Source organism: Xiphophorus hellerii, chromosome 12, assembly GCF_003331165.1.
Source record: "Xiphophorus hellerii strain 12219 chromosome 12, Xiphophorus_hellerii-4.1, whole genome shotgun sequence".
In the NCBI taxonomy this organism is placed as follows: domain Eukaryota; kingdom Metazoa; phylum Chordata; class Actinopteri; order Cyprinodontiformes; family Poeciliidae; genus Xiphophorus; species Xiphophorus hellerii.
The window spans coordinates 2065513-2088426 of NC_045683.1; the positions used below are offsets into that span (position 1 = coordinate 2065513).

Below are 22914 nucleotides of genomic sequence, written 5' to 3' on the forward strand. Positions count from 1 at the left end.
CTCCAGTCTTCAGAATGGACCTCTCCATCTTCTGTCTTTTCTAGCATGAGGGAAACAAATGTCATTTCAAAATATCACCATCAAATATGTCCCAGGAATGACATTTTTTAAAACATTCAAAATAAATTCTTAATTCTATTCACAATTATTTAACTTAATTTAAATTCTTCAGTTAATTTAATTGCTGTAGCTTTCACAATTCTGATGCAAAACCATATTTTAAAGCAACAGAAATAATCTGATGGTGGGGAAGACTATGATTGTAACAAATGTCTGAAAACACATTACAATGATGTTTTTTTGTTGCTGTTTTAAGTGTGAACACTTTTTGGAGACAACATGTAAGAGAAGCAAGTAAACAAATGCAGCATCTGTCACAATATTTAGCACAAGAATATATATATATATATATATATATATATATATATATATATATATATATATATATATATATATATAAATTCCGTATTAAGCTAACTACATGTGTATCCTGAGATTTCTCAAATCTTAAGAAGCACAAAGGCGATGTTTATCTGAGTGTATGTCTAGTTTATAATCGCCTAATATTGTTAATAGTGAACCTTAATCTTGTAATAAATGCATCAAGAAGTAAAACCTATGTGCATGCACACACAAGTGAAAAAAGTCTCTCACCTTCAGAGAACGCAGAATCGGAGCTTTAGTTGAAAATGCTGCGTCAAATTTGCGCCGTGGAGATTTAAGTTTTCTGTTTCCCTCGGGGGGGATTTCATGGAGACACGCCTGCGCTCCACTCCAAGGTCTTTCTGCAGCAGACACTCATGCACCGGTTCTTTTTGCTAGGCCGAATTTTATTACTACATATCAATGATCAGTCAGACCGAAATGTGTAACTAAAGGGAAACACGTCATACCGCCCAGAAAGTGAACATAAACCCGGTGACATGTTTGCATAAGCGTGCAGAAAGGAAACACTGAGTGATTAATGGTGGCCTTTCATCACATAGTTTATGTGGAATTTAGATTTCAAATGCTGAAAACAAACCAACCAAGACAAAATAAACCACACCATCCCAGGTCAAGTATATGGAAACTGTTATTATTTTAACTGATTACAGAGATGTATTTCAGTTGTTTTGTTTTTAATCACAGGTTGCCATCACGTATCAATGATTTATGCTGTCTTGAACAGCCCCCTCTAGTGGCCGTCAGAGTTTATTTCCAGCCGGAAGCTGAATTTTCAGATGATGTAACTGAATGCTCTCCTGTGCATCCTTTGACTTCTCTAAACATCTTTTTAAGATGGTAAATAACTGAATCCCTCTCTGAACTGTCCCAAAAACATTTCTAGAGAAGAACTTTGGTTTGTCTAAATGTGATTTTCTTCATTCGTTCTGTAGCCCGCCTGCTACGTCCTTTTTTCTGGTTCAAAAAAAGGCTAGAAATGTGAATTTATTTATACTCTTAATTATAAAGAGCCCTTAGAAAGGATCTTGGGGTCATGAATGCATCATATGTATGATATACATTCATGACCCCAACTTTTTATGTTGGTACTGTAAGATGGGTACCTTTGCTAACGACACAAAAAAGTAAAATAAAAATCTTAAGATGGCTGAAATCAAAGTTTTGATACTCTACTTCATATGTGATTTGGCATTAACTGCAAACTATAATCAAAAGATATTTTAAATAACCTTCAAAATGTTCCAACTCTTTAAATTAAAAAAACATTAAAATTGGCAGGCATTATTTTGCATATATCATTGTTTTATTATAGAATATGTTTACATTTACATCTTTAGTCAGGCATGTACAGACAGAAATTATTATTCTGCATATAAATTTGTGTTTTATTGTATCATTTTTACATTTACGTATTGCAGTAGTCCCTTTCATTACAAAAAGCTTTGATTTTCTGCACCCAAGACATAAGAAACATATTTTTCATACATCTGTAAATGTTAGAAATTTGTGAACCTTATTCCATATTTATTTACATTTCAGAAACTATAGCTCCCTGTAAAGCAGTTTACACTTCAAATAAATAAAACCACTCATCTGCAACACAAGTATACAAAGGTGCCCCTAGACCAAACTTTTTTCATATTACAGAACCGAACCTGACAGAACAAAGACTCAAAGAACATCATCCCACACTGTGGCTGAGGTCCGGTTGGTTTCAGAGGAAGGAATCTACATGAAGCAGGGAACTCTTCAGGAAGATGGTGGGAAGCTTAGCTGCACAGTGTCTGCAGAGCAAAACACACAACAAAAGCTAAGAGCCAAGAAACTGCAAACTGACTGCTCACATGTTCTCCACATAAAACACTAAACTGTTTATTAATGGGGAGGAAAAACTAAATATTCCTGAACTACAACAACAATTCTCATTTTAGATATTTTCATACCTGTGTGAATATCGCCGGGCGGGAACCTCCTATACAGAGCTTGGGCTTTTTATCAGGGACAGATTGAACTCCAATTTGTCCTGCAGTTGTGCTCAAGTAATGGCTTTCACCATCTTGGATGTTTTCCATCTCCAACCAGGTAAGCACAGATGGACACGCTGCATGATCGGATACCAACTGTGAAAACAGAAAAACGCATTTAAAAACGGAGTTTCAAACATTTTTAAATCTATTCTCTAGATTTGTCCCTGAAGATGTTTAGTTTTCTGTTCTAACGGCTTCATGCTGTGAATCAGGTGACCTGACGTTCACCAGGGATTGGATCAGATGAGTCAAATCAGTCTAAATAAACCAAAACTTAACGGGACGTCAGATTATTTGTCAGGTGTTACAGTGAGCTCGTGGTTAGTTATTTCAGGAAGCTACTGCAGCTCATTGGTGCTGGAAATTCAAGTCATCAGAGGGAAGAGCAATTCTTACATGAAGCAATTTATGTACAAGTGAGTAAACAGCTTAGCCAAATGTGCTTTTGGTACCGTTTTAATTTATTAGTAAGACGTAATAAAAAAAACAACAAAAATTAAAGGTTCAGTTCAATATTAATGTTGTCTGAAGGAACTTTAAATAAGATTTATTTGTTATGTGGTCTGGTAATTTTACATAACAAACCACTGATTAATAATCTTCAGTTCTGCTGTTGGAAATGGTTTTCAAAAAACGGTTCCTATTTGGGTCATACTGGCTCTGCTAAAGGAAGCCATAATATTTAAATTTTTAATATTAATAGACTGAAAATTCAACATATTATTTTGGAATTATTGTGATTTTACATTAGTGGATGCTTACCTTCAGGGTTCCTCCTTCTATCTCTGGCCAATAATATTTTGAGTCATGTGTGAAGCGGAAAGCCACATATTTTTTAGACTCTTGTAAAATTGTGAAACATTGCACGCCGTCTAAAAACAAATAAAAAAAGTCAGAAATTAGTGCTGATTCTTCCATCCAGTGCATTTCTCAACACTTAGACTAATTTTGAACAGTTTTCCCTGATTTTGCAGGAGTAACGTCCTGTTTGATAATTTTTTTGCATTTGATGTCACAGCTAATAATTTCATTAATTAATTACATTAATGAAATATTTTACTAAAGATGTTCTAGGTGTATCTATCACTCAAACATGCAGCTTTAACTGTTCAGCTTCACTAAAACATAAGTCATTATTTTGAGGGATTTTCCTACCTGGAGTTCCTTGCTCTTCAACCAAAATCAGCTCAACTTCCTCAGGCTGGTTTGGCTTTTTTGAAATTCGGGCTTTAACATACTTTCCTTCCACCTTAAGATGAACCTTCGTAGACCTGTGTATATTTTCACAGACGGGCTAAAATGTGAGAAATAAATACAATTAGTGATGTTCACTAAGCACAGGTAGGTCAGTCTGTACCAGAATTACTAACATCGAATTTGCATTATAAAACCTACTTGTGAGTCGTCTTCACAAATGGCAAAACATTATTAAACAATACATGGTAGAAGTAAAAAAAACAAAACAAAGTACACTGTAAAATGCAAATGTATTTAGTTAGATCATTTCTATTTATCTTACAGGGAGTCAGACTTTCTTAGAGTTGAAACCAGAAGTTTACATACACCAGATAAAGACGTATAATTTTATCATCTTACTGCCTGAAGTTTAATCAGACCAAACATCTTTCGATTTAGTTAGAATCACTAGATCTTTAATATTTTAGCCAGTGTACAGTATGTAAACGTCTGGTTTACATTATAAAAATATTATATATATTTATGTATTGACTGTGGTTCTTCAGGTTTTCTAATGGGAGCTTATTTGTTAAGATAATATGTCATTAGTTAAAGCACTGTATACATTAAATGAGAAAAAAAATTAATTATTCTTTAAATATCAGCTACCTCAAGTAATTGGAAAACTTTTCTCTTTAAATTTTAGATTTGTCCTCATTATTTTTGTCTTTTTTTCCTTTTCTTTTGACTAAATAATTTGGAGTCTCATTAGTGTGTAACATTATGACCTAATTTTAGTTGTTAATAGTTTAGGTTTTGTTTGCAATTATAGAGTCTGTGTTTTTTTCTCAAAACAATCCCGAGCAGTTTAGCATTGAGAAGGGAAATAAAAATAACTTGTTGGGAATCTGGCAGTAGCAGATACTATAAAACGTTTTGCATGCACAAGCTGCGGAAAACTAGTTTTCTGATCCTTATCTCCTGCAAAATTGCTCCACGCCACCACATGAGAGACTGTCATAAGTAAAAACAATGCATCAAAAGTACGAATGTGTCAAAATATGAAATCCTGTCATACTCACCATCCCTTGAGACATTATGTGAAGCAGAGAAGTCGCTGCCTTTTGGAGAAGGTGATCTGTGCTGTTGCAATGAAGCAGTGAAGGTTGTGTGTCACAGTGGAGCTATTTACGTTTTTGGCTCTTGGTTCGGTTCCAGCACAGGGACGGACCAACAACTTCTAAACCTACGGCACGCTGTCGGGACGGATGTTACAACAGGATGTTAATTTATTTATTCAGACAGCTCTGAAAAAAATTAAGAGACCTCTTAGTTTCTCTTAGTTGGAGCAGTGGTCTCTTCATTTTTTCCAGAGCTGTACATACAGAAAAACGCCCACAGCACAGCATACATTGAAAAAAAAAAAAAACGTGTTTCAAAATTTAAAGTGCGCAGATATTTTATAAAATTATGAAAGAAGTTGTCATCCACCAACATTTTAACCCCTCGGCCACATCTGAAGAGATGTAACAAAAAATAGACCTAAAAATCCCCTCTATTGTAAACTGTTTTGTAGTTTTTTTCTCATAAAATGAAACATTTTGAAAATTCTTATCACAACAAAGATTATTATAAACCAAAAAAGGTGACGCATACTTAATATGGGATTATTGCTCTTTGAGATTGTAAACAATGATCTCGTTTTGGAATAAACTCCTGCTCTACCACCGTTTGAGCAGAAACGTTGATTGGGAGCAGGGTAACTGGTTCATCAGGTTTAAAGAGGTAGAGAGGTCCTGAGCTGTAGCCTGACGTTAGATTCAACAAATACGTTTTTTTCCTCAGTTATTTTATGTTTTTTTAATAAACCTGAGAAATGCCAAATAAATCAGATTTAGACCGTGGGACTTCCTTTTCCGATGCAGCAATCCAGAAGTAAACCTACATTACATGCAAATGTGCTCATGACATCAGGTTATAAATCGGCAATAGTCAAAACAGGTTGATGAATCACTACTGCATACGGTTCATACCTTAACTCAGGTGTGTTCAAACGATTTTGTAATGGTCTGGTTTCACTTCACACTCATCATCATCGCAGACGCTGGATCCAAGTGACAATCCAACAGACACCGAAACCATCGGTTCTGTTGCCCCATTAAAGAATATTGGCACAAAAGAACAACTTTTACTGAAGGAAACTACACAAAAATCTCTAAAGAAGACACCGAAACGTAAATAAAAATGGAGTGGCGTCAGATTCTAGTGGTTGTAGGATTTCTCTTTTGTCTAAAAGATTTCTGCCACTAGCAATATGTGTTTGTTTCAGTTATATTTACCCAGAATGCCCTGCTGTGTAGTTCACTTTCAGATTAATCTCGTCCCATGAACTCAACACCGTGTCTCATCTTGTTGTATGTATTGCAGCACAATACATACATTATTACACCTAATAATGTCTAATAGTTAATATAGAGCCAAAAATGATCCTCTATATTGGTGTCATCATGGCTGACTCAAATAAACCCAGATATTTCATTTATCCTATAGAAAGTCATAATGAAAAGAATTCAATTAGCCGTTTACTTTATTCGTATCTTTATTTCTTTAAACATGTACAAACATTTGCATTTAGTCAATACAGTAAAAATGTACACAAATATCTAACCATGAACTTTATTTAAAAGAAAACCCCAAACAAAGAATGTCAAACTAAAAGCAATGTAATTCTGCAAAACTTTAACTAACCAGAAGGTTGACCAGAGCGGCAACGTTTCTCTCTTCTTCATTGGTTCCGTTCTTCGGAGCCATTCTGCTTTCACAGCTGCGAAATAACGCTCAATCTGCTGCGAAGGTTGACGCACTTCTGGCGTCGCTCGTGGTTCTGCTGCTCCACACTGAGCAGCTCTGACCGCAGACAACATGTCCGCCGGTCCATGCTGCTGTTTGGAGTCTGCAGAGGCGTAAATCAATCCACGAATGCGGTCCACCGTCAATCAAAAATCGCTTCCAAACAATACCGGGGTTGGCGCGGCTGGAACCACCCCAGATGGAGAGGAGCCTGGATGGTTCGGACTGGGCCAGAACCGGCTGAAACTACTCTAGTGAACAAACATCTAACAAGTGGCAATATGTTTTACTCCGAAATCAAAATAAAATAAAATAAAAATCAGTCAATAAATAATTATTGATTAGTTTTCTTGTTTTAAATATCTGAAATATTACCAAAGTTTGATGTAACCTTTCCTGCTCTATCAACAGCTTCCTCTCAGCAGTTGTACTAATTTTCTCATTTCACTCCACACCCTTCTGTTAATTTTTAAGCAGTTATTAGTCACGATGGCAAAACATGAAACTGCTCCTGCTCAAATTACTCAACCTGTTGCTAGGTAACCAAAGAGTGAGAGCGATCATGACACCAACCTTGCTTAGCCTGAGGTTCTGGACCGGAGATCAGTGACATTATTGAGTATTTTATTGGACATAATAATTGTTGATACTAAAGATGTGTTTTGTCATGATTATTATTGTTATTGAATGATTATTCATCCTTGTCTGAAAGTTTGATTCCTCTCTAACCACAGGTTCTTTTTTGTATGTAAAATAAACAAATTCTGGTAAAAAAACAGTGATTAAAAAAAGAAATGAGGATTTTATTTTTACACTTTTAGATCTTTTTTTTGCAGTACAAAAGAAGAATTCATGACCTAATATCAAAGTTTCCCTTCTGTACAGAGATTTAAAAAATTATTATTGGTTGAAATGCAAAGTTTAAACATCAAATATCATTTGTATCTGCGAATATAAACATTTGATAGGTAACAGAGCGCGGCTACAGACAACCTTTGTCTGTCTGTTATTTTAAAAATCATAAAGGTGTGATGAATTTAAAAACTGTCGTTAAGGACGAGTTTGATGGAAACTTTGTCTTCAAGTGCCTCGTTCTGTCTGTAAATGTACATGGGTGTGTTGCTACCAGAGCAGCTCGATTGTTCTTCACTGGTTTCTTTGCCCTCCTCTGAGATCAGATCACTGTACGAATTCACGCAGACGTCGTGGTCCTGGAGCGACGGCGGGTATCGGAAACACGATCTCTCGATTCGCACGGACCGTCGAACCGGGGTGAAGAACCGGACCTCCTGCCCTTTGACCCTGACTGTCTCCTTCTGCTGACTTGCTGGGCCCCTAAGGGAGGAAAAACAATCAATGACTGAAATCATTTATACCATTTTACTGATTAAATACATATTTATTACAATCAATTAATCAAATTTTATTTGTATAGCACATTTCAGCAGCAAGGCATTTCAAAGTGCTTTACATCATATCAAACACAGAAACACAAAGCAACATAGAATCAACAATCAAAACACAACATTAAGTCAAGTTCCATCAATAAATTTGTAATTGATTACATTTCAAATACAATCCTAAACAGGTGGGTTTTTAGTCGAGTTTGCATCCATAGAAGGTTTACCTGTTACATTCCTACTGTGTTATCTGGAACAAAATACCTGTTGCTATTTTTATTCCCACTCACGCTCACAATCACACAGTTTAAAACGATGTAAACGCATTTTAATGGGCTTCTGGCACAAGGCTCCGTTCACCTCTTTCACGGAATTTCGAGCAGGGACTCCGCCATCCCTCAGGGATTTTTGTGCAATTCTATGGTACCTGTTAGTGTCTAGAATTTACAGGGTTTGTGTTACGCGCAGTGACCCTCAGTCACTCGCCGTTTTTCTTCCGGCACTAGGCTCTGTACACCTCTATCACGGAATTTCGCTCTGGGACTCCGTCGTCCCTCACGGATTTTTGTGCAATTTCAACATAGAATCAGCAATCAGACCATGACATTAAGTCAAGTTCCATCATTAAATTTGTAATTGATTATGTTTCAAATACAATCCTAAACAGGTGGGTTTTTAGTCGAGATTTAAAGGAAGTCAGTGTTTCAGCTGTTTTACAGTTTTCTGGAAGTTTGTTCCAAATTTTTGGTGCATAGATGCTGAAAGCTGCTTCTCCTCGTTTGGTTCTGGGGATGCAGAGCAGAACCAGAACCGGAAGACCTGAGAGGTCTGGTAGGTTGATACAACAACAGCAGATCTTTAATGTATTGTGGTGCTAAGCCGTTCAGTGATTTATAAACTAACAACAGTATTTTAAAGTCTATTCTTTGAGCTACAGGGAGCCAGTGGAGGGACAACAAAAACAGTCTGCCTTCCTTTCTCTGCTTGCTCTACTTTCTACACAACTCTATGGTTTCCTCACACTTTGGTTTGATTTGTTTAAGTCAAGACTGTTCCAGCACAGTGACAGCGGTGTGTCCTAGCTGAATTTCTGAAAATTAGTCGTTTCAGTGCAGATTAGACAGTTTAATCAATCTGAATTCAGTCAGTTTAATATAAACCAATCAAAGACTACTGCATTTATCAAAAGTCTGGGAAAAAATGCATTTCCATGCTGATTTTTTTTCTATGAATAAAAGTACATTTAAAACCCAACATTTAGCAGAAGCCAATGCATACAGGCTCCACAGTGAAGGACTGTCATGGCAGGCCCCCTGTGAGACCACAGACTGAGTGTGTGGGGTGGAGATCCAGGACCTGACTATCAATCTGTGGAAGAATGCCAGTAGCTGAACTGGCTCTACAGCAAAACAGCCTTCAAACAGCTTCATCTGCTTGGAGGTCCCTCTTCAAAGCAGAGTCCAACATCTTACGTCATATTGAACTTCAGTTTGAAGCTCCAGCCAGTGCTGACGCTTGGTTTTGCAGACCACCAGCTTTGCATTCAAACTGGACGCAATATGTATTCGGTTCAAATGCATATTGCCAGAACAAGCGTGGCGTGCTTGAAGCAGACGTCAACAGCTTCTAATCAATCTGCTGGTTGTCCGGCAGCGGAAACAGTTGTGCATTGGAAGCCACATGTCAGAATGCAAAACTGTCTCTGAGATAGGCCGAACACTTCCAAATATAAAACTACATGACAGAAACCCTGTGTGGTAAAATCTAGAAATATTAAACTTTTTTACACAATTTAGTTGCAAATAAATTGAGTAAATTTAGTAAATCTGCTGGTTACTTGACCCAGCTGTATCTGGATCTATAGAGACTGATGAACAGCTTGAATGTCAAACCAAATGTAAGGCTGCATTCCCACCAGCCCTGTCTTTAATCCAACTCCAGTCTGTTTGCGTAAAAAGTGTCGATGCATTATCAAACTCTGATTCACATCAAGAAAGTGAGCCAGTTTGAAATCATATGTGAACGCCAAGCAAACCAGAGACCGCTCCAAAAGGAGGAGGCGAACGAGGGCTGTTGTAAAATAAGTCTACGCCTAAACAATTATGTAGATATAAATTTCCAAGAATCATCTGAATATAAATTTTTGTATTTAATGAATAACCAAAATACTTTGAATTGAAAAAATTTGCTTATTGTGTTAAATATTTCTATATTATGAAAGACTGATTAGTACAATTAAATGTCATAAGTAAAAGTGAACACACCCGGGAGTCGCAGTGATCTTGTACTTGACCATGGATGAGCCTCCTCTCTCTCCTTTGATGAGAACTCTGACAGGTTTAGGTGTCATCAGTGGGTCGTTGCCACAGTCTGGAGACGCTTCCGTGGTTGCAGAGCCATCGTCCCGTTTTTCATTTTCTTGAGGAAGAAAAAATATTAAGGTTAAGGCAACTCTCAAAAAAATACAATCAGAGACTCTTCAATCGAGATGTTTTTGTCACCGATAGTGATCGGTGATGTGGAGCCCTGGTCTGATGCTAAATTAAAATTTATAAAATCCCAACCAGCTCAGTAACTTTTAAATGCAGTTAAATGGCAGTACTGCTTTGGTTGCATTAGTGCTGGGGTTGTAGCTACAGGTTCCTATCTGCTCTTTGTGACAGCAAGACATTTTGTCTGAAGGGTTTTTCTTCAAGTCACCTTTGAAATGTTACTCTGACAGAGTTATGCTTCACAGCAGTCCAGTTAGAAGCTGCTTAGCAGCAAGACGGCAACAAGTTGCCTGGAAAAAAGAGCAATGCTTTATATTTGTTTTTAGAAGATTAACTTTACTTGGTACATAATAATACCTCATAAAGTCATGTTTCCTTCTACTCAATGTTTCAAGTCAATCAATCAATCAAATTTTATTTGTATTGCACATTTCAGCAACAAGGCATTTCAAAGTGCGTTACATCATAAAAAGGACAAAAACAAAGTCATGCAACATAGAATCAACAATCGTTAAATTCATAATTGATTACGTTTCAAATACAACTCTAAACAGGTGGGTTTTAAATCTAGATTTAAAGGAAGTCAGTGTTTCAGCTGTTTTACAGTTTTCCGGTAGTTTTTTTCCAGATTTGTGGTGCATAGTTGAGCCGTTTGATGAAATGCTAGGCAAATGTTAGCATGTTTTTCCTCCGTTTTGCTATCACTTACTGCTGAACGCAAGTCTACTTACTTGTGTGACAACCTGCAAAAATATGTGAACTTGCTTACAAAACATTGCAGAACTGAATGCATCTAAAGCCACCAATAAACGACCAAAAAGAATTTCCACAAGGCAAAGTCAGCACACCCAGCTGTGTTCAGACAGCTGTCTGCCCACTGCTGACGGGTAGGAGCTACCGGTACACAGCGAACCGGTTCATTAATCATTTGGACTGCTGCCGTGTTTACTGGAATTTACCTGGACCAGTTACTTCACTTTGATAGTGACTCATCACCAGTTACCTACGGAAGGTTAGAGCCACACTATGACAAAATTTTAAAAATAAAATTAATAGAATAACGTCATGAGGACAAACTTGCACAAGGAGAAAATCGTAATATTACTAAAATAAACTGAAATAATACAAGAATGAAGACATATTTTGAGAATAAAGTCATAATATTAAGAAAAGTCGCAATGAGATTAGACTAAAATATTAATAATATCAGAATAAATTCATTATTTCAAGAATAAAGTCGCAATATTACAACTTTAATTTCGAAATATTACAACTTTATTCTCGTCATGTGATTTTATTGTAGTAATATCATGACTTTATTCTCATTATATTAGAAGTTTGATCTCATTATTTTGACTTAATCCTCATACTTTAATCTTATAATTTTATGACTTTTTCTCATAATTTCAAAGCTTAATTTTTTGTGTGGCCTTAGCCTATTTACTCATGGAGTTTTGTAGAAGATTTTCTTGGTTATTTTCTCTTGTGTGCTGCTGTGAACCGACAGGATGTGAAGTCTTTTCACCAGACATTATTTTTATTATATATGCAACCAGCCCAGCTGTTGTATCCATGGAGACTTCATTACCTTGGATTTCGTCTTTCTTCTTCAGAATGTCAAAAACCGCAGTCCGCAGCTCATCCACTGGCTGAGGAAACAGAGAAACAAAAAGGCAAAACACAAACGAGCAATTAGTGTTTCCCCTCCAGATCGAAGGTGAGCCTTAATTCATTAAAAACTGCTTTGTAACAATTGTGAACTTGAGCATATTAATGTGTTTCATATTAGATGCTGTAGATAGAAACTAGGAAATTGTAAATGTTGCAGTGCAGACCATGCACAGTTGAAGCACCGTCCTTAAGTCTGAAGAGATAAAAAGAAATCTGAAAACAAGAGATTATTTTGTTTGTGACAAATTTAAAAAACAAAGCAGAATGAAGGCCTTTTTGCAAGACAAATTTAATCTCTAAAGTTTTTTTTAAAGTAATATTAAAATCCTGTGTTGTTGTGAATTCAACATGATGTCTTGTCTTGTGGGTTTTATGTCGTTTCGTCACACCCCAGACATGAGCAAAGTTACATTTGTCACCTGGTGGTAGATTAACAACCTCATCTTACATAACAGATACGTTTCCCCTACAGACTTGGCTTTGAGGATGGGGGGTCTTTTTAGATTGCGTAGATTGATCTGCCCCGATTTCTTCAATTATGGGCGATCGACGATCAGTCAATACTTGCACGTGAAACGGATCTTATTCACTGATCCTTTCTACCACTACAAGCGTCAGAGAGGGCTGCGTTTAACAATAGTCAGCTTACTGTTGCTAATTTTGTAACTTTTTTGCTATAATTACTACAGAAGCAAATTGGTATAAACCAAATTAGTCAGGCATTTACGTAAATATCAATGATTGACCAGAAAATGGATGGTTTATCCAGAAAACAGTGGATAATGGTGGAGGAACGTTGCAGTAATTGAATGTAACTGTGGGTAAAGCATCCAAGCTCAAAATAAATTGATGCCACTGATGATGGAAAACATCTATAGTCGATCAGATGATAATGTGCTGCAGTTGCAATTATCTATTCAAACATTACTGCTTTCTTCCAGTGAGAGTGAAATATGCTCCTCACCTCCAACACAACTCGAACAGCTTCTTCAAACATGGGCAGCACGTCCAAGTTTCCTTCTTGCTCCATCAGCCGGGCTCGACAGATCCAATACTTGGCGAACTTCTGAGACACCGCCGGCAGCCGTGAGAGGACGTCCTTCACCCGGTCCGCAGGGCAGCCCTGACCACATGGACCAGACATTGAAGCTACACTGTAGATATGGTTTTTCTTCCATTTTTCATTTGTTACATTAATTTGAACACACCAATTCCAGGCCTCCACACGTGTTAAAAAATGATATTCATTACTTTGCTTCCTTTAAATGATATCAATTTGTTTTTCTTCACTAGATTATTCTTATTATTGGTGTTTATCACATGACTCCGCCCATCCTCAAGACGTTCTACAGAAGCACCATAGAGAGCATTCTGACCAGCTGCCTCTCTGTGTGGTGTGGAGGCTGCAGCGCCTCCGACTGGAAGAACGTGAGGAGAGTGGTGCGGACAGCAGAGAGGATCATCGGGGCCCCCCTTCCCTCCATTCAGGACATTTCATCCCAGCGCTGCGTGTCCTGAGGCCGAAACATCGTCAGTGACCCCTCACACCCCCACCATGGACTGTTCTCCCTGCTGCCCTCTGGAAAGAGGTTCCGCAGCATCCGGTGCAGGTCCACCAGGTTCCGAAACAGCTTTTTCCCACTTGCCATCAGACTGCTGAACTCTTAACTGGACTGCACTCAAAAACTGGTCTCCACTTCATACCTTGCACATGTACATAGCTAAGTAACTTCCATTTTACTGTCAGTCCTGCACTTTATATTTTATATTCATATTTATATTCATATTTTATACTGTATTTTATTTTATTCTGGAGTAACCTCACAACATTGGAAGCTCAAAACACTGTCCTGAGCCGTATGCAACGAAATTTCGTTCTGTATTCACCCTGTGCATGCAAAATGACAATAAAGTCAGTCTAAGTCTAAGACTTATGATGAAATTAAAGTAGCTCATGGGAAAAGCAACCAGAGTTACAGTGAAGGTTTGTTCCTGACGACAATTCTGACGGTTAACCGATTCATCGGATTAAAAATTGGCACCTTCTGCAGATTTTTTATTTAGCCACTTGAGTCATTCTTATGCAATTTTAAAAATATATTAGCAAATGCAAATACATATTTCAATTTTGTTACCTAAAATGTGTATTCCTATAGAGAACATTTGATCATTTGTAGCAAAAGATGCATTTGCAGTTAAAAAAATATATTTAAACATCAACATGTGAAAAGCTCAGCCCTTTCTACTGGACTTATCAATATGGCCGATCTGTTGATTATTGCTTTATTAATAATTGGATAACAAAAAGTGCTTTATAGCAAATTAACAGAATTTGAACCAGATGAAGCTAAAACTGCCACTTGAGGAACTATGGGTAGAATATATTCACAGGGCTTGTTTAATCTGAAATGCAAATGTAAATAATTTTTGTGCCTTCTGAATATCTTTTTTTTTCTCCGAAGAGTTTTTGCGACGGTAGGCAGACAGGAAGGAGGGCGAGGAGAGGGGGGAAAACATGCGGCAAAGGTCGCCGGGACCGGGAGTCGAACCCGCGACATCCGCGTCGAGGACTAAGGCCTCCAGACGTGGGGCGTGCTAACCCCCTGCGCCACCACAGCACGCCCCTCCTTCTGAATATCTTGTTCGTTCAGCAAATGGCCTTTGAGTCTAAACCCTCCAGATAACGATTAATAGATTGCAGAAAGAGTAAATTATTTCAATAAATGACTCACGATAAATCTCTTCAGCCTTAGAATCTACCTAAAATTAAAAAATGAACAAAAAGATGCCCACTAGTTCCCTCTGTTTACCTCGGCGAGCAACTTGATGCAGTCCTCCAGGGACCGGTCCACGGCACAGATGAGAGAGTGGGCTTCGTCCTCCAGCTCCATGGAAGCCCAGAAGGGCTGAGGAACGGACACGGTGCGCGTGGCCGGCGCTTTCACTGGCATCGGAGGACGTTTGTAGGAAATCCCCTTCGATTCTCGCCATTCTTGTAGTTTCTTCCTGACAACCAAATGTAAAACAATTGCTGGCTAGATATTTAACTCCATATTTTAACCTTTTTTCTAACAAATAGAAGGAGTGCTACATTCGGCTTACATCCTCTCCTCCTGCGCAGCAGTCAGTTTCTTTACTTCAGTCTGGGGAGCAGTTTTAATCATGACCTTTGGCGTCTTGGTGGCTGCAGTCCGGTCCAGCAGGCTGATGGACCTGGAAGGCTGCGGTGCGGTTCGGTACCCCCGCGCAGCAGCTGCACATTTTGTAGGCGGATGCCCTGAAGGAATATTTCTAGATGTTTTCTGTATGATTTGTGTCTCTCTGTTCGTCTTTGTTTCCCTCCCATCTTTAGACCAAACGCTCTCATTCGTCTTGACGGCTGTTGAGCTGCGTTTGATTGATGGCCTTGAGGTTGTTGGGGCATCAGCTTTTACAGATTGAGTGTTTTTCTTTACTTGAGTTTTAGATGTGTGAGCAGGCTGCCCTGCTGTTTTACTGGTTAACACGCTCTGCTCTGGTTTGACAGTTTTGCATTTGGAAGGCCCAGCTGAGTGAAGTCCAGTCCATAATTGGCTCCTTCCAGTTGGTTGTGTTAGTTTAACGGGAAGCGGCTTAGGTTTAGACCTGTTCTGAGCTTCGGTTTTACTCCTAGCTCTTGAATTTGTAGGAATCACCACAGCAGGCCTCTGGGAAGCAGAGACCGATGACATTTTGCCTAACTGCCCTTTGCCCTTTGGATTCTTAGCAACAGTGGAGAAAGTGAACGGCTGACGCTTTGAGCCAGGTGGATGTGATGCGTTTGATTTTGGATTCCTCGGCTGGATCGCTGCAGGCACAAGCCCTGTTTTGGTCTTAACAAGTGGGCCGGTACTTATTCGGCTGCTTGCCATTTCCAGTGGGCATAACGTAGCCCGACTTGAACTTATGCTTGGTTTGGGTTCTGACTTTGCTGCATGTGTACAACGTCCATTTAACTGCACCTTGCTCAGGTTTCGACTCCCTGTGTTGGGTTGATTTTTCTGAGTTGCAGCTGGAGTGAAACTGGATTTGGAAGACACTACGGTGTATGTTTTCCTGAGCAGGGGATTTTGATTAACGTTTGTCTGTGCTGACACGCTGCTGGATGATGAGCAAATGGCAGTTTGTTTTCCATTTGTCACATTTCCTTTGTCAGAGGCACCCAGTGCTCTTCTTCTGGGAGGATCTTGACTGCGCTGAGGCACCAACGTTTTATCTTTAGAATTGTGCCACCTGATCTTGTCAGGTGGAGCTTTGTTTTCTTTTCCCATAGCAACCTGTGAAAAATAAATAACTCAATTACTTATTTTCAGCACGTACACCATCAAGTTTATCTCTGCAATGGCTTTGTTGGTGACGCCACATTAATCAATCATAAAATACAAGTAACAGTAAACAGTAAGCGTACATATTCCACATTTGTAAAGTAGTTTCATGAATGATCAGGGATTCCTGAAACACTGGAAACAGCACTTTAAGCACAACACATTAAAAGTAATAAATGTCTTTGTTCTTGAGCTTATGTGTCTCATTTATTCAATAATTTAGCAGCAAAAATGGTTTTTGAATTGAAAATGTAATTTATTTTTTTCAATATAAATGTAATTAATTAACTAGACACTACAATTAACAGAAATACTTAAATAGAGAAAAAAAGGCAATACAATAATTAACATTCACTAATTTTACCTGTTTTTGTGACAGTGATTACAAGCAATATGAATATTCCACACTGATAAAGTGATGATTATATGTTGGTGTCATATTATTGTGCAGTCTTACTTTAAATCAAAACTTCAGAATGCTTGAGTTTATTGACACTCCATTCTGAGTAAAAGTAAAGTTAGTTTTTCTGATTGCTAATAGCTTTGAGTTAATAATAGCACTTACGCACTAACACGCCCTACCTTCAGAGAGGTTTGATTGTGAGATTCCCCGTGGAGGGATTGCCTGAAGAGAAAAACAGCAATTAAAGGGCCTCTGGCATTACAACTCACAGCAACATGTTTGGCATTCCTACTTTTACGCTTACATGACGTTTGGAGGTTTCAGCTTTCCTTTTGCTGCCAAGTATTCCATCAGCTTCTGTTTCCGCAACTCTGTGGCGCAAAGTCAGAAGTCTGGTTATTCTAAAACAATGCAGTTCCAAACTTTACTTTGAAAACGGATGTTTACTGATAGCCTTAGAATAATTTGGGCTTAAGATCTCATCACTTATGTTTGTCTCAGTTCCTCCTACCTGAATAACTATAAACTGTGTTAAAGGGCTGGGCTTCTGCATGGAGCATTACTTCCACAAATCTCTGGGAAACTTGAGGGAATGAATGCTCCTGCTTGGAAACATTTTCTCAAAATTTGGCACATTCCTCAAAGGTTTCAGACTACCAAGAGATCTAATTAACTTATTTATTCGACAGTTTTAGACTTTAATTGTTATAGATGGTGTGGGTAAAATAAGTTTTAAAACCATCATCAGTTAAAATATTTCTAATGTGAATTTCAATATAATTCATAACAAATATCGATAACAGCTGAAGAAATCTATACATACAAAGAAATTAAAGAATCTTGGTCCACAAAAGACAAAGTTGATGAAGTTATGGGTCAGAAAATTAGAATAAGAACCGAATGTGTGAAGAAAAACATAATCAAAAAGTCACTGAAAGTATAAAAAGCAGCATGAACCTACAAGAGAAGAAAATACATTTTTCAATGACATCAAAAGATTATATTGTACAAACATGATAATATATTGTACAAACATGATAATATTGCATAAACTGATAAACATGATCAATAAATCACATATCCATAAAAAATAGTAAGTGGGTTCTGATGTGGAATAAATGCAAACCCTACAGTGTAGTTGTCTTTGTTAGGGGTTTCCACAAGCAGATTAGGGTCACAAAAACATAAAAATATTTTATGAATATTTATTATGCATAAAATAATCCAGGTCAAGTTTGATCATTCATAATGTTGCCGTTTTCAAAACAGGACCAACTTCAATTGTTTTTAAAGACTTAATCCACTTTGTGACGTTCAAATAAACAGCGAACTAGTCCTTTACTCTAATGCTCACATAAAAGCTAACAGTGAATTGCTAGGTTAAGCATTGTCCTAGCTTGTTTATTTCAGTATTAGTCTGGAACAAACTCACATCTAAAAAGAACCGTCGTTTTAGACTTTGAGTGAATCCAAACAAACACACAGAAAACAATAAGGTAACGTGTCAGTTATTTCAGCTAACGTTCACTAGCTATCTACTAGCCAAAACAAGCCGAAACAGATACATAAATTAGCAGTTTGAACAAATTAAACCTGCCGACCTTTTCTGGAAAGCAACGCTGCCGACTCACTCGCTTCCATATTTACTAAAGTTAACTTCCTTATTTCCACTTTACTAAAACTTTTAAGAGTTTAGTTTCAGAAGTGCTGAATAATCAGACGTTAAACTGAGTCCATAAGAACTGAGCTCGCGCATCCGCATTTGAAACTACCGCGAGTGTTCTCCTCCTCTTCACTGATTGGACAGTCTGAACGTTTGAATAAAAAAATTGTTCCAAGGACAATACGCTTGCGCACAATTATTGTGCTGATTGGGGGAAAGATGTAAACAAACCACGAAAAGAGGACGGACGTTTCTGGGATTCTGCATTTTTGCTCCGGAATAAAAAAAAATGAACAAATACATACTTTATGTTTAGTTAACATGTTAAAAAAGGCAATTACGATGAAAAACATTTTGTGCAAAATTTGGGCGTCTTTGTTAGAATAAACGCTATATGCTTCAAGCCTATGATAGATAATATTTGTCAAGGTTCATGAAATAAAAATCTGATTAAAATGAGACACATACAAAGCAAGATCTACAGAGTTCAATTAAATTGTATTTTATGGATATAAGTCAGTTGAATAATTAAACAAATGTGATTCAACATATAAAAATATATACAATATATACAAATATAAAGTAATGTAGAGTAATGATCATGTAAAATGGATGAGGATTATTTAACCATTTTTGGTTGTGTATAAACTGATGCTGCTGTATATAAAGTACTGCAAAAGTAATGCAAAAGTACTCATACTTTTGCATTGCACTGAAAATGCTAAAGTATTTGCATACTTTTGCAACCTAATGGACTATAGCAATCCGTTTGGTTGCTATAGTCAACCTAACAGATAGACTATAGCAAATCAGCAAATAACACATTATTTTAAAATTTGTATTAAATTGATCATCTAAAAAGTGTGCATTTGTATAATTAGTGGATTAATTGCTTTCTAATAGTACATGGAGATGTTGCACGACTTCATTATATCTCTGCCACTATGTTTAAATCAGCTGTAGTGCTAGTGATCCTGCAGTAACAACTTTCTCTAATTAAAGGCTAATTATTCATCTTTTCACTTTTTGTCATATTACCTTTTCACAGACACTAACTAGTGCTCGTCTTCTGGAGAGTCCTGACTAAGCTGATCAAACGTTGACCTTTGAAACCTGTCATCTTAATTTGTGAGGAGGAGCTTTTTCTTTCCACGCTACAATCGGCAGTGGAAAATAGTCTCGTTTGTTTTTATTTTTCATCACGTACTCTATTGCATTTATCCCTGAGGCATCTTTATGTAGTTGATGACACATTAATAAACTATTACCCTGTCGAAACCATTGTCAACAGTAATGGTTAGTTCACTTATCTAGAATGTGACTCTTCATTGACATTTCCTTCTGTGAATTTATTTATAGCATTTTAGTTATTAATAGCCTTTTTTGTTAATTGCTTTACTGACAGCACTTACTGACAAACACCCTACCATTGTGACGTTCAAATAACTTTTTGATTCAGAGGCAACTCATGAGAGGAGGCGTGTAAAAATATCTGTGCGTGTGCAATAGTGTATTTGTAACTCGTGGAAGCATCTTTGTGTGTAACTTTGGATAGTTGTATCTGTGAAACATGATTTGTAAACCTTAAAAATAAAATAAACCTTCTCCTACGTCTACAAATGTTGAAGTACACACAAGTCACCTGGTTGACACACACAAAACTGCATTTACTTCTACTTACTTCAGAGGGAGGTATACAGTTCTGAATAGAATGACGCAAATCAATCATTTGTCTTTCTGGGATCAGAAAGAATCTCCCCTGTAGCTGATCTGATGAATGGGATTAATTTGGATGTTGCCTGACCTTGCGCTTGGAAAGCTAAAAGCTTCCCAGCTGTCACCAGATTCAAAAAAGCGCTGCCTTGTCTTAGTTAGCTGAAGTGGAGCAGTCGTAGATGTAGACAAATTGAAATCGGTTTAGCTCATTACACGCTCATTATACAGGTCAGGATCCAGGTTGGCTGCATATCTAGAATCCGCTTCTTTAATCTGGTTCAGCAAGTCATTGGTGTAACGTAACCTCTTCCTTGTCAAATTAGAAGTAAGGCTAATGAGCTTACCTCTTATATACGTTTTTAGGCTTCTCAGAGGGTGCTTCTCAAAAAAATCAGGTAAATCATTAAAATCAAAGTAAAGTGATAGCTGTTTTTTTAAAAACTGTCCTCTGTAAGCAGTATAGAATTAAATCTCCAAAATGTAAAACAACAGCATTGACAGAGCAATTCTAGATCTAAGGAGACTGACGCGTGGTCGGATATACCTATAGTGTGATAATCATAGGCTTTTACTTTAGAAAGCAGTCTGACATCAATAAGGAAAAAATCTATGCGTGAATAGGAATGGTGGGCAAGGGAAGACAAGGAAAACTGCTTAAGTGCAGGGTTCCCACGTCTCTACGGATCCACCAGTCCCAACTCAGTTTTATAAACATTAAGACTTTTAGCAGCATTAGATAATGAGACAGTTTTTTTTCTTGAGGAACTGTCCAAAAGGGCATCCTGGATCATATTAAAGTCTCCCCCTAAAATTAAATAATAGTTTTCAATATCAGGCATAGATGAAAAGAGTCTAGACACAAAAGTATCATCATCCCAATTTGGACCGTAGACACAAGCTAGTATTGCCAGAGTTTGGCAATTTGCTGAACACAATTATGAAACGGCCCTCCGTGTCTGCTATTATTTTGTGTTGTTCAAACAAGTTGGACTGAACCATTGTTCTAACAATGGTAAGGTGTAGGAGAAAGTTTATTCTATTTTTAAGGTTTACAAATCATGTTTAACAAACACAACTATCCAAAGCTACACACAAAGATGCTTATACGAGTTACAACTCCAGTATTACACACGCACAGATATTTTGAGACTATTTTCTCTCCACACTCGTCCATCCATCAGAGAGTGGTTGTGCTGTCAGCGATCCAACTGATGAGCGCCTCCTTCAGGCCGGGTTCAGCTCTGCTGCTGAATGATGAAGGTTCCTCGTCTTCTTCTTCTTCTTCTTCTTTAGATTTTAACGGCAGCTTGCACCCATTATTGTTGCAGCACTACTGCCATCTTCTGGATCCTAATATCTATACCTCAAATTCTCATAATGATCCCAGTATTTTTTTTAAAACGAAAAATCTTCTTTTTCTCCTCAATACTATTTAATTGATCAACCACATTTTCAAATTTCAATTCCCTATTAAAACCTAATTCCGTTCTTAATAATCTTCTTTGATTTACATATGTTCTACAACTAATAAAAACATATTCCACCGTTTCTACAGTATCACATAAACCAGTAAGGTGTTTCCCCATCTTAAAGAGTTTCATTTAAAAAACTGTGACCGGTTCTTATTCTATTTATTATTATCTCCTCCTTCCCTTTTATTCCTCTAATCCTTACTACATCAACTGTATTTTGTATACTATATAAATGCCTTCGATTTATTTCATTATCTCACCTAATTTTCCATAACTTCTTACTTTCTTTCCAAACTATACTTTTGCCTTCAGATTTAGATAACTTTACTGGGATATCAATATCTTCTTTTTTTATAGCCGCTTTAGCCAATGCAAAAGTATTTGCATAGCTTTGCAACCTAATAGACTATAGCAATCAGTTAGGTTGATCATCTAAAAAGTGTGCATTTGTATAATTAGTGGATTAATTGCTTTCTAATAGTACATGGAGATGTTGCACGACTTCATTATATCTCTGCCACTATGTTTAAATCAGCTGTAGTGCTAGTGATCCTGCAGTAACAACTTTCTCTAATTAAAGGCTAATTATTCATCTTTTCACTTTTTGTCATATTACCTTTTCACAGACACTAACTAGTGCTCGTCTTCTGGAGAGTCCTGACTAAGCTGATCAAATGTTGACCTTTGAAACCTGTCATCTTAATTTGTGAGGAGGAGCTTTTTCTTTCCACGCTACAATCGGCAGTGGAAAATAGTCTCTTTTGTTTTTATTTTTCATCACGTACTCTGTTGCATTTATCCCTGAGGCATCTTTATGTAGTTGATGACACATTAATAAACTATTACCCTGTCGAAACCATTGTCAACAGTAATGGTTAGTTCACTTATCTAGAATGTGACTCTTCATTGAAGGTGAACCGTTGGCATTTCAACAAACAGCTGATAAACCACAGTGATGTTTCAGGTCTTCTCATTTAGATTGTTGGCTAGCAGCTGGATGTTTCTTTTAGCAACCAGTTTGAGTTTTGGTGCCTCCATCACCGGCATTGTAGAAGTTAGATTACACGTTTGTATGTGTGTGTTGAGTTCACATGTCTGAAGCAAAACACAATGTCCAGTTTACATTTTATTTTTTTATATATGGAACCTCAAGTGAATCCAGCAGCTCCAGGCATTGCATCATAAACACAGAGAAAAGTCAGGAAAAGCCTTAGAATGAGGCATGAGGGACAGAACCAGGCAGAACCACCAGTA

The 22914-nt window shown here is 37.4% G+C and overlaps 1 protein-coding gene across 1 annotated transcript; it reads right to left on the reverse strand.

Annotated features, from left to right (window-relative positions):
* Nucleotides 1-7282: 7282 nt before the first annotated feature.
* On the reverse strand, nt 7283-18605 carry ckap2l (cytoskeleton associated protein 2-like). Its single transcript, XM_032579722.1, has 9 exons — nt 18411-18605; nt 17114-17180; nt 16989-17031; nt 15166-16358; nt 14874-15069; nt 13028-13186; nt 11981-12041; nt 10165-10318; nt 7283-7835 (listed from the first exon to the last, which is right to left on the reverse strand). Exons 1-9 carry the CDS (start codon nt 18448-18450, stop codon nt 7538-7540), a joined length of 2211 nt encoding a protein of 736 aa, XP_032435613.1. The 5' UTR covers nt 18451-18605; the 3' UTR covers nt 7283-7537.
* Nucleotides 18606-22914: the final 4309 nt, after the last annotated feature.

Excerpts from the sequence above, each read along its gene's own strand:
- ckap2l (XM_032579722.1), bottom strand. The coding sequence starts at position 18,450 with ATGGAAGCGAGTGAGTCGGCAGCGTTGCTTTCCAGAAAAG. Across the intron at positions 16,359-16,988 it reads ACAATCAAACCTCTCTGAAG|GTTGCTATGGGAAAAGAAAA; the intron begins GTAGGGCGTGTT and ends TATTTTTCACAG. Across the intron at positions 15,070-15,165 it reads GCTGCGCAGGAGGAGAGGAT|GAAGAAACTACAAGAATGGC; the intron begins GTAAGCCGAATG and ends TTTGGTTGTCAG.